The sequence below is a fragment of the Athene cunicularia genome (genome assembly GCF_003259725.1).
Source record: "Athene cunicularia isolate RWA chromosome 5 unlocalized genomic scaffold, athCun1 chr5_part1, whole genome shotgun sequence".
Lineage (NCBI taxonomy): Eukaryota > Metazoa > Chordata > Aves > Strigiformes > Strigidae > Athene > Athene cunicularia.
Window position 1 is genome coordinate 3,279,626 of NW_020799101.1, and position 12,000 is coordinate 3,291,625.

The following is a 12,000-nucleotide window of genomic DNA, read 5'->3' on the forward strand; positions in this document are numbered from 1 at the left end:
ATCTTCTGGCAGCTTCCCAGGGCTTGCCAAATTGCAAATTGCTCACAGGTTGCAGCAGCTCTCTGCTTCCTGAAAAGCGATGCAAATGCAGTGGCTCTCTGGAGTACGGGAGAATGAGCACAGAGGGAACGGAGAACAAGGAGGAAATTAAAACTAAACCAAAGGTCTAAAACAACAGGGAAGAGATGGGAGGGAGGAAAGGCCCCAAGCTAAGTGGCGTGGCTCTTTGTGCCTTCGTGTTTGGGGGCAGGCAGCTTGCTAGCTGACCCAAGCCAGATGCTGCTCAGCACTGTGCAAGCGAGCATGTGTGTGAAGACAGATTTGGGAAATGCCTTGTGCTGTTCCAGAGACCATGGTCCCAACCTTCAGAGCGCTTTCTAATGCACTGCCAGGCGAACTTGAGCTCCTACTGCCTGAGTCTGGCACAGAGCTGCTCAGGGATCCGTGACAGGGAGGCAGATGGCTGGCCCAGGGGTGCAGAGCACACAGGAATGGGTTTAACTCTGAGTCTGTGGGGTCCAATCTTGCTGGGAGATGAGAAATACCTCCTCTCCTGCCCCTTCCCTGTGAGGAGTTGCATGAGAAGCACTGGAAATATTCTTACCTTTCATCTGCACAAAGTCGAGCTGATGGATGGACTGCAGCAGAGGGGCATTGTCAAGGTTCAGGTCAAAGTCCGTGGTCATCCGTGGGGTGAGCGTCCCCTTGCCCCACTGGTCCTCGGTTAAGTGCACTCTCCTGATGAGAGCGTCGGAGATCTGGTGGCAAGGAGCACCCTCAGCTACACAGGCCCACATGTTGTGCTTTGTCCCTTCCCTGCTCTCCTTCCTTGTGCCTCCCAAGCTGCCACTTCTGTCCCTGACTGCCAAAGGCAGGGGAATAGCACACATGGTTTCTAGCATCGCCCTTCGCTGCAGGCTTGGATTGGCAGAGGGATGCCAGGAGCTTTGGGGACTTTTTATGCACTTTGGTTAAACAACCCCCAGGAGCGCTACAGGCCTGGGGAGGGGTGGCTGGAGAGCTGCCAGTCAGAGAGGGACCGGGGCGGGGGTGTGTGTGTGTGTGTGTGTGAGGGGGGGTGGAAATTGATAATGAGCCAGCAGTGTGCCCAGGGGGCCAAGAAGGCCGATGGCATCCTGGCTTGTGTCAGAAATAGCGTGGCCAGCAGGGACAGGGAAAGGATCTGAGCCCTGTGCTCGGGCACTGGTGAGGCCGCCCCTCAATTCCTGGGTTCAGTTTTGGGCCCCTCACCCCAAAAAGGCCATTGAATGATTCGAGCGTGGCCAGAGAAGGGCAACGGAGCTGGGGCAGGGTCTGGAGCACAGGTCTGCTGGGGAGCGGCTGGGGGAACTGGGGGGGTTCAGTCTGGAGAAGAGGAGGCTGAGGGGAGACCTCCTGGCCCTCTGCAACTCCCTGCCAGGAGGGGGCAGAGAGGGGGGATGAGTCTCTGGAGCCAAGGAGCCAGCGCCAGGCCCCGAGGGAATGGCCTCAAGCTGCCCAGGGCAGGGTCAGGCTGGCTCTGAGGAAGGATTTCTGTGCAGAAGGGGCTGTTGGGCGTTGGAATGGGCTGCCCAGGGCAGGGGGGAGTCCCCGGGATCCCTGGAGGGGTTGAAGAGTCGGGCTGAGCCAGCGCTGAGGGATCTGGGGGAGTTGGGAACGGTCAGGGTGAGGTTCATGGTTGGACTGGAGTAGTTTAAAGGGCTTTTCCAACCAAGATGATTCTGTGACTATTTTAAAGGCAGTGTCTAAGACCAAAGGGACCAGCCCAAAGGTGGGCTGCAGTTCTCAAGAGCTGTAAGTCTGTCTCTCTCTGGAGAGCCACGAGACAGCACGTTACCATTACTGCTCCAGAGACACACCACCACCCACTGCAACCTTCTATGATCAGAGCAAGAAATGTCCCTGGCCTTGGTCTGCTTGTCCTGCTACAAACCTGGTGGCGAGGAGAGGCTGGCCCTTGTTTTTATGGCTGGAAAAGCTGGGGAAATCATTCTTGGTGTAACTCCCCCAACTCCACTGCGTTACCCCGAGGCCCTCAGCTGTGCTATGCCCTTTTCGCTTCCCTCGCAGCCCAGACATGAGCAGCTCACACCAACCTGGAGGAAGCCGCTGGGGTCGTTCTCCTTGATGACCTCCAGGCAGTACTCCATCAGGCCCGTGGTCTGGCGCAGCTTGACCGTGCAGTGAGAAATCTGGTCTCGTACCACCTGCAATGGGACAAGGAAAGCAGCGTTGCACAGAGCTGTGGGGTTTGGGGACATGGGGGGCAAACGGGCCTTGGGTGGCACAGGGTGATGCAATGGGAGGCAAAGACTCAAGGGAAGAGAAAAAGGCAGAACTGGCCAAGACTCATACGCTGAATTTCAGATCTTTGAAAACCTGGTGAACAAGCAGCTTGTTTAGCTTAAAATCATTAACCCACATAATTATTCAAAGCAGTAGGGCAGTTCCACGCTCTGTCTTTTAATTAAGAGAGCTTTCAAATGACAGCTTATGAACTCCATGCAAAGCAAGTGCCTACCTCCACGTATACACAACTGCTGCTGCAGCCTCTGCGGGGCTGCCCCATCCCTCCTCGGCAGGCAGCCGGGCTGCGGGGTTGGCTCCGGGGCAGCTGCATCCAACCACCCCGGGCGAGGAGCGAGCCTGGCATTTTGGTATTTCCAAGAGGAACAAACGTATCAGCTCCCCCAGCTTCAGCTCTGAGTAACGATCTGTTTGAGATGCTCACCTGCCCATCAGCTGAGAGGGACCACGCTGCAGAATTGCCTCATTTTCTCCACCGGCTGCAGCGGGAGTCTGTTGATGAGCTCAGAGGGAGAGGTATGCCAGCGAGAGGAGATAAATCCTGCTCGCCTTGTGACAGGGCTCCCTACAGCACGTCAAGCCCTGCCTGTTAAATGTTAAATCACATCTTTTTGCACCCCCAGACGGTTCCCCCAGGGGAATGTGTTTCTGCATCCCAGCAGTGGAGTACAAGCAAGTGTGTGGCTTGGCCGGTGCCTGTGGGCTCCGCTGACCATCCCTGAAACACAGCGGGGAGGACGGGGCTCAGGCTCTGATACCACGAGGATGGATTTGAAAGTTGGCTGGTGCCTCATGCTGAGTCCCTGCAGGAGACAGCACCTGGTGTCAGTGGGATTTCTGTCACGGGAGATTGCCAGAACAGCTCAGGAAGAGAGATTTTATGCTTTAGAGGAACGTGCTCACAGCAGATAATTTATTTTTTTTGTTTTCTGGAAGAGCTTTGAAGCTGTGTAAAGTTCCCCACTAGGACTGAACAAAGCTACGCAGCTATTCAGGATATTACAGACAGTAAAGCTGAGCTTCGCATCAGCATCTGCAGCTGCAGTGTGATAGAAAAAGCTGCAATAAGCAGCGATTAACATTTCTGAAAGCACAGTCGTGTCCTCAGCACCACAGTTGGTCAGTCCCAGCAGCGCCTGAATGACCCCCCTGGACTGAGGAGCATCCTCCTCCTCCTGTGAGCATCCCTATGGTCCGAGGGACGGGGAGGTGAAATGAAGTCTCCTGTGGTGAACAAACCTGGGCTTCAAGGGGGGTGATGACTCCTGCAGGGCAATCAAGCATATCATGTGTTGTTTAATTATAATTTAATCACCTCTACTTAATCACCTAACAGGAAGAAAAGAAACACCAGTCTTGCAACTTGGGACAACACATCTGCTTCTGTGAGATGCCATGAAGCACCCTCCTAAGCAGCTCCTGGTTTTTAGGGCAGCAGCCAACTCCTCGCTGCTTTTAGCAATTCCAGCCTGATGTTTCCAGCCTGTGGCAGAGGGAGGTCGGAGTAAACCCAGGTGCTGGGGAGGGGGCTGCAGCCAGCACACCCCGTCTGCAGGGTGGACAAGGCAGCAGAGGGAGCTCCCATATTGCTCCTCTGGACCGAGATGTGTGGACGGAAGCTTGCAGAGATGCTGGACGGCTCTGAGACAGGGCTAGCGAGCAGCACAATCAGCACACACCGGTTTTGGCCTCAAACGCTGTCATGAGAGGGAAGAGTTCATTCAGTGCTAGTTGCTAACGCTTGAGTGCACTGGAATGGCTCTGCTGGGATGGAGTGGAAGCAACAGCTAGTCCTGGAGGTCTGGACTCCTATACTGACCTTTTCTGAAAGAGTGGGCCAGCCCCTGGCCTTCCTTTCTCCATGGGGATGGTCAGTCCTTCGGGGTGGGATCCAGAAGGTGCAGTGGGGGTGTAAAGCCTTGTAGCAACCTGCAGCCCTTCCCATGCAACATAAAGCAGCCCCTTGCATTAATTTGATCTCTTCCGCTCAGGGAGAGGATGCTGGGGGGTTGTTCTGCTCTTGCAAGGGTTGTTGGCTGTGCAGATGTTGGGTCTCTCAGTTGCAGATCACGGTGTAACACTAAGTGTGAGATGAGCTCAGTCTGTGGGCTCCAATCTTGCTGTTAGAGCATGTCCTGACTGCACCGACCGAGCCAAAGCGAGGTTTTGCATTCCTGGCCTGCTGGGCTGCAGATGGGCAAGTGGGAATCCCACCCTGAACTCCTAGAAAAGCAGCTTCCTTCTTTCACGTGAGACCCCTCTCTGGGGAAATGCACAAGCCACCAGGAAGCCAGCAAAGATGGGATTTGGTGAAATAATCTTCTTATCTTCTTTGCAGCTTAAATCTCAGTCTGGTTTGCCCAACATAATGAATTTGTGAGCCTCTCCCTGCCCAAGTAGATGCTTTTAAAGTATTACCAGCATTGTCATCTGCTACTGCCAGCCACACACACAGCTCCAAGAAACAGCATTTGCTTGGTGTAGGCAGACATAGTGTCCCAGGACAGCCCTGGACATGCAGCTGGCACACCCGGCACCCCCTTGGCCATGAGACAGGGCTACCAGGGAGGCAAGGGGACCTGCCACCACCACTCCTGGCACTGTCTGGGAGGAGGGAGCTGGGGCACAGTGATGACACCTCTGGCTTTGCCCCTCTACCCTGCCCGCTCCTTGGCAGCGAGGTGAGGTGAGGCCAGCACCAGGCAGCTCCAGGCTGAGTAATTACTGAGCTTCCTGGCTGATTATCCCTGCTAATAAAGGTCTGGTCCGGAGTGGAGGCTGCCACTGAGTCTACATAAATCTTTATGCATGTGGGTGCAAACTGAGATTCAAGAAATTCCATTTAAACATAAGTAAAAGCTTTTTTTCTTCATAAAGGTGGTCGAAGACTGGAACAGAGAGGCTGTGGAGTCTCCAGCCTTGAAGACGTTCTAAACCCAACCAGAGGTAGCCCAGGGCAACCTGCTCTAGGTGCTCAGAAATTGCACCCAAAGCAGCTGCAGCTCTGACACCTTCAGCCCCAGCGATCCTGTCCTTCTGTAACTGTGATTCCCTTCGGGGACCCAGCACCTATTCATCTGGAGAACTAGAGCATGAAACAACAGTTTAATTGCAGCATCTATGCAGCAGACAAACCGACAGTGGAAATCCATGTTCCCTTCACCACCAGCAAACTGTTTCCAAGGCAAGAAGCGGGATTTTTCGTTGGGACCTGGTGAGGCTTCATGCCTTTACAGCTTCTGTGCTCCACATGAGAGAAATGGGGCGCAGACAGGAACAGGGAGACTCCATGAATCGCTTTGATTAGGGAAATTAAAGTTTTAAAAATAAAACATAAACGTCTGCCACACCTCTGAAAGCATGGTCTGAACCCAGTGGGGACAGTGAAGCCAGTTTTCCATATGGCCTTAAGCATCCTGTGGTTCTCCTCATGCATCAGGGATTTCCACTCCCTGGGGTACCTCAGCTCCCTGCTACTCCAGTCATGGAAAGTATTTCAATGAAGAGAGCTGAAAGTGAAATCTGGAAGTTTCTCAAGCTTTTGACTCATGGAATCAACTGAGGCTGTGCTGGGCTCAGGAGGCTTCAGAGGCCTTGCAGTATTCACTGCATCACCAAGAAAACCAGGCTGCCATGAATTCCGCGTGGAGGCAGGAGTTTACAAACCTCTCCCGAAACTGTGAGGTAACACACCTCACTGAATGGTGGCATCTTTTGGGAAAGGGCTAAAGGCTCAACTGGAGAGGGGATTTGGGCAGCTCCACACATTTTGTTTGTGGTTGTTTTTTATCAAAGGCCTTTTTTCCCCTTTAAGTGCCAAAAGAGGCAACAGCCAGAACCTGGCTAATTACAGCCTTGCTGTACTCACAGCAGTTCACTAGTACCTTAAAATAGGAAATTTATTTCAAGAGCTTTTCTTCCCTGTAAGATGACATTAACTATAATTTACATTTTAATACAGCTCCTAGAAGGCAGTAACATCTGCACTTATGTCTACTTAAATGTCTTCCTCACCTTCCTCCTCTTTTTAGTACTTGGCTAGATAATCAGTTTTCAAGGCACTCGACCTCACTTGAACCTCGTCTCCTCAGCGCCTGGGACGAGACCTGCCGGGGATGTCACGTGGAGGACACGTGGATGTCACGGAGCCTCCTCACCGTGGCCGGGGTACGGTGGGTGGTGCCACGGGGAGCGATGCTGCTGCGCTTCGCCGCAGCGCCGCAAACCCAGATGGAAAAATCCCGGATGGCAAAATCCCTGGGACAGATCCCAGTGGTTTGATTGTGCTGAATCTTAACAATCACGCGTCCTTTGAGCAGAGTATTTCCAGGTGGATGTTTCCATGGTGACTTGCCTTTTGCTACTGGGAGAGGAAGCTCGGGCTGGAGCTGGGAAAAGCGGAGCTGCTGCATTAACAACCCTGTGTGATGCTGGTGGTGGCACCACGGCTGGCACAGCCTGTTCTGACCAAAGGCACCAGCAAAGGTGGGAAGGTGCAATACAGAGACGTGGTCTCCAGCACAGAGAGAACCTCTGGAGAACGTGGCACATGGACAGATGCCACAGAGTGTAAAAGGAATAAGCTTTAGAAAACTTTCTCTTAGGATATTATTAATAGCAGAAATAATTAATAAATAGATATTGTTTTATAGGCTTAGTTAATAGAGCACAGGTGCTCTAGGAACAATACCGACAGTTTAAGCAACTTAGGCTAAATAATGAAAAGCTAGACATAGATTGAGTATATGTTAAATAGAACGTTTTGAGTCTCTTCTCAGAAGTCTAAAAGTGAATTATGATGAAAATTGTTCAGGAGATAAGCAACCACGATGACCAAAGACTGCATCAGTGAGCAGTGGTGTCTGAAGAGGAATTGGAATGGAATGATAAGAACTAGCCAAAACCGTGGAATACAATGGACTTTTGACATTGATGATGAATTGAGAGCTGAAAGTTCCTCGAAAATCACCGAAGACTCTTTGGATTGTATGTTATATCATATATAGAGAGGGTCCTTTTTGTTAGCTGTTGCCACTCACTGAGGTGATGGCCCAACTCAGTTGTTAATAAAACAAGCTTAGAGATACCCACAGTCTGGTGAAATCCTTTAACACAGAGGACAGACCTCATCCAGCTCTTCGACACAACAAGCACAAAGCTTGAGAGACATCAGAAAACCAGAGGCATCCCTGCATGCTGATCACAGCTCTGCAGAGGTTCTCGTCCTCAGTGCCCAGCTCCCGGTGCTGATGCCTTTCCCAAGGTGACGGTCAGACACCATGGCAGGGGGAAAATGGTGCAGAGTGGGGAGGGATTTGTAAGAGAAAGCAGCGGTCTGGTATCTGCATCTTTGGGAATTAATGCACCTCATGATGAGCTTGTCTGACCTGTGTATCTTGTCTGGTGTTTCCATACAGAAATGGTACAGTGCAGGAAACTAAACTTGTGCTTCTCTCCTATTTCTCATCTTTTCACACCAGTCCTGATTACCAGTGACCTAATCCAATGGGGGATTACCAACTTCCCTTGGGATTCCTGGAAAACCCTGACTGTCACCCTAAAAGAAGGATCATGGACCAGAATTTCATCTCTGGAGATCCAGCGCTACGGACGAGAGCCCTTGGTGAGCGTTTCCTATAGAATTAGCTCCCGTAGGGAATATGACAACTGCTGCTTGCCTGCAAGGGCTCTGCAGTGACAGTATTGTGATAAAATCATAGAGCAAAGACATCCTACAACCTGAAGACCAGAAGAAGGCCAGAACAGTCCACCATACTGACAAGAGCTTAAAGAAGGTGCACGCAGAGCTCAGTTTGTGTGTGCTGTGGACTGAGGAGGGATTTCATTAATCTAGATTGATGATCTAGACAAGGGGATCGAGTGCACCCTCAGTAAGTCTGATGACACCAAGTGTTGATCTGCTCGAGGGCAACGGAGCTGGGGCAGGGTCTGGAGCACAGGTCTGCTGGGGAGCGGCTGAGGGAACTGGGGGGGTTCAGTCTGGAGAAGAGGAGGCTGAGGGGAGACCTCCTGGCCCTCTGCAACTCCCTGCCAGGAGGGGGCAGAGAGGGGGGATGAGTCTCTGGAGCCAAGGCCCCAGCGCCAGGCCCCGAGGGAATGGCCTCAAGCTGCCCAGGGCAGGGTCAGGCTGGCTCTGAGGGAGGATTTCTGTGCAGAAGGGGCTGTTGGGCGTTGGAATGGGCTGCCCAGGGCAGGGGGGAGTCCCCGGGATCCCTGGAGGGGTTGAAGAGTCGGGCTGAGCCAGCGCTGAGGGATCTGGGGGAGTTGGGAACAGTCAGGGGGAGGGTCATGGTTGGGCTGGAGGAGCTTCAAGGGCTTTTCCAACCAAGATGATTCTGTGATTCTTCCTGGGACAACACTGCAGGGAAGCCTCTATGTCCCCTGCTCAAACTGGCCTAAGCCATAGGGCATCTTCCCTTGGGTTAACCATTCTGGTCCTCTGAAAACCAGGGCCAGCAATGAGTGGAAAGACAAGGAGGCCTGACCCAAAGTTGGAGCAGGCACCTGCTCCCACTGCTCCTCCAGATGGTATTTTTTAAAGCCTAGGTTCTTAATCTGAATCCAAGTGTAGGGGCAGGTTGGGGAAAGGCAGGGAAATGTCCCTTCCAAGTTCTTTTCCTCCCAAACCTCTCCCTGCTCTGGAGTAATTAGTGTTGGCCCACAGGCAAATCTGGATTTGTGCCTGCCTCCATGAAATATGTGTCAAGGCAAAGTAGGTCAGTCACAAAGCCAAGCTGAGCCTAACTCTGGGCTCTGCATGGGAATGGGAACTTGGGCTCTGTGGTGAAAGGCGCCTGTGGCACCGTGCCAGTGGCAGGTCCTGTCCCTCGTGCCTCTCCTCCTTGCTCACACGGTGTCATACTGTGCCGAGATGGCCACCATGCCCACAACCAGGAGGGGCAGCCCACGGAGAGATCAGCTGCAGCCAGGGCTGCTGGAACAACTAGTTTGGATCTGAAAGGGCTCCTGGGTGGCACAGATAAGTCTCACTAGTCAATATATCTGCCCATCTCCTCAGCTGAGACACTCTGGGGACATGGCAGTGGCAAGTGGACATGCAGGCCAGGCTAGGATCTCTGGCTGGGCTCCTATGGGAGGGGTGAAGGTATCACTGCAAGTCAGCACCCACCACTGTCCTGCCCTAAGGAAGCCCCATGGCCCTGCAGCAGGACCCACCATGGGTCCAAATTCAGCACAAAGTGAGTGCCAGGGCATGGGTAGGACACGGACCTGCTCGAGTGGGGCCAGAGGAGGCCACGGAGATGCTGGGGGGGGGCTGGAGCCCCCCCTGTGAGGACAGGCTGAGAGTTGGGGGGTTCAGCTGGAGGAGAGAATGCTCCAGGGAGACCTTAGAGCGGCCCCCCAGGGCTGAAAGGGGCTGCGGGAAAGGGGGGAGGGACTCGTCATCGGAGGGGGGGGGTACAGGATGAGGGGTGACAGGTTTAAACTGACAGAGGGGAGATTTAGATGAGATGTAAGGAAGAAATTCCCCCCTGTGAGGGGGTGAGGCCCTGGCACAGGCTGCCCAGAGAAGCTGTGGCTGCCCCCTCCCTGGAAGGGTTCAAGGCCAGGTTGGACGGGGCTTTGGGCAACCTGGGCTGGTGGAAGGTGGCCCTGCCTGGGGCAGGTGGTGGGACTGGATGGGCTTTAAGGTCCCTTCCAACCCAAACCACGCCATGAGTCTGTGGTTCTCTGCTGCTGTGGACGGGGCAGGCAGAGGAGGGGAGGAGGCCCCTGCACACTGTCCTCCCCGACACTCTGGAAGGATTCCTGTCCCTCGGCAACGCTTCCAGTGCTCCAGCACCTCAGAGCAAGAGCTGGGGGCTTTGTTATCCCTCTCCCTGAGCCAGCCCTAGCCTCGGGCAGTGGAGGGGACATCCTGTCGGGATGCAGCTGCTTCAGGCACAATGCTGGTCCCCTGTCATGTCTCGTGGTATTCCCTTAAGTCTTTAAGTGAGCCCAGCCCATGCCCAACTGGAGCTGCAGGTGCTGTCTTTGTACGGGGGATTCCTTAGGAAAGGGCAAAGGGGAAGCTGCCCCACGCGCCTGGGCAGCTCCTTCTCCTGGGTGACATCACGTGGGGACATCAGCAGTACTGGGGAAGGGGGTGCACGGGCCAGGCTGCAGGGTTGGTGGCAAACACTGGCCTCAGTGGCCTGGTGTGACCAGGGGACCCTGTGTGTGCACAGTGAGGACAGAGGGGCGGTACCCAAGAGGACTGAGAGTCTCCCACACCCTCTGTCCCGTCTGCAGCTTGTGGAAGAAGGCCAGACCCTCTCTGTCCTTGTCCCCAAGGCAGAGGGGAAGGATGTGTGTCCATCCGGGCTGTGTGCCAAGGCTGCGTGTCCCAGCCTGACCATGCTGAAACCCTGGGAAGCAAATCTCAGCGTGCAGGACTCCCGCTGGCACTCGGGTGACTCAGGGCTGCACAACTCTCCCCATAGAAGCCTAAAACTAAGGCAGCACCGCTGCATTTAATACTGACCCCCTGCACACACACAAGAATGAAAAGGGAAAATAAATAATTTGAGGCTAAAAACCTGACCAACACCACACAGACTGCGGAGCAAAGGGGAGCAACTTCTGGATTTTAAACACCCGCTGCTGTGATGCTAATTGGATGCAGGCTCATGTGCCATGTCTGCCCGAGCCCTTTCTGCCCATGCAGCTCCCTTCCTATGGCACGTGGGCAGCTGCAAGAGCTTGGCCCTTCACGGAGGAAGGCTCAAGGGCTGATTTTAACAGAGTCCAGCCTGAAACCCAGGTCTGCTTCTTCCTTTAAGCCTGCCTAATGAGAAAGCCTGGCTGATAACAAGGGTGAATGGGGGTGGGATGTACATGTGCATGTGTTGGGGGGCAGGCGATACGGTAATAGCAAGCAGTGGGATGCAGATCACTTCCTCTGGCCAAAAAGTGAAAGGCCTCCCTGGGTTGTGCTGAGCAAGGAAATTGTTTTGTGCTGCCTGGCTTTGTGAGAGTTTAATTAACCCTGAAGAGAGCCCACCAGGCAGCGGGGGTCCTCTCTGCGCCTCGAAGCCAGGCCGGCAGCGTGTCATGCCTTGTTGGGGTTGTGCTTTATTGTTGGACACCGAGCACTGATGCTGGGCTTGGTCCCACAAAGCTGCTATTGTCCATCTGCCGAGGGAAACGCTCACAGGCACTCGTGTTGCAGTGCCCGTCATCCACAGGCAGATCAGACGGGTGGGCTCCTCCCTCATTTTAGGCCAGTCCTAGAGTCCCTCCGGGAGCCTCCTGGGGGACCCAAAGCAAGGCTGGGAGGGATATAAGTGGAGCCAGAGAAGAGACACAGTTTCTAGCCAGAACACTGAAATGCCCTTGGAAGAGGGACTCTGGAAGCACAAAGTGATGTTGGTGTGAAATGCCTCTGCTGGCCTGTGTCACAGAATTCCAGAATCATCTGGGTTGGAAAAGCCCTTGAAGCTCCTCCAGTCCAACCATGAACCTCACCCTGACCGTTCCCAACTCCCCCAGATCCCTCAGCGCTGGCTCAGCCCGACTCTTCAACCCCTCCAGGGATCCCGGGGACTCCCCCCTGCCCTGGGCAGCCCATTCCAACGCCCAACAGCCCCTTCTGCACAGAAATCCTTCCTCAGAGCCAGCCTGACCCTGCCCTGGGCAGCTTGAGGCCATTCCCTCGGGGCCTGGCGCTGG

General features: G+C 54.0%; 1 protein-coding gene across 1 annotated transcript in view; it reads right to left on the bottom strand.

Annotated features, from left to right (window-relative positions):
* LOC113480394 (E3 ubiquitin-protein ligase TRIM9-like) overlaps positions 1-12,000 on the bottom strand; it is a 36,806-nt gene that overhangs the window by 22,055 nt on the left and 2,751 nt on the right. Inside the window, exons 4-5 of the mRNA XM_026849182.1 lie at positions 2,097-2,207; positions 605-758 (exon numbers count right to left, since the gene is read on the bottom strand). Coding sequence (XP_026704983.1) covers positions 605-758; positions 2,097-2,207 — 265 coding nt within the window. The remainder of the gene's footprint in view (positions 1-604; positions 759-2,096; positions 2,208-12,000) is intronic.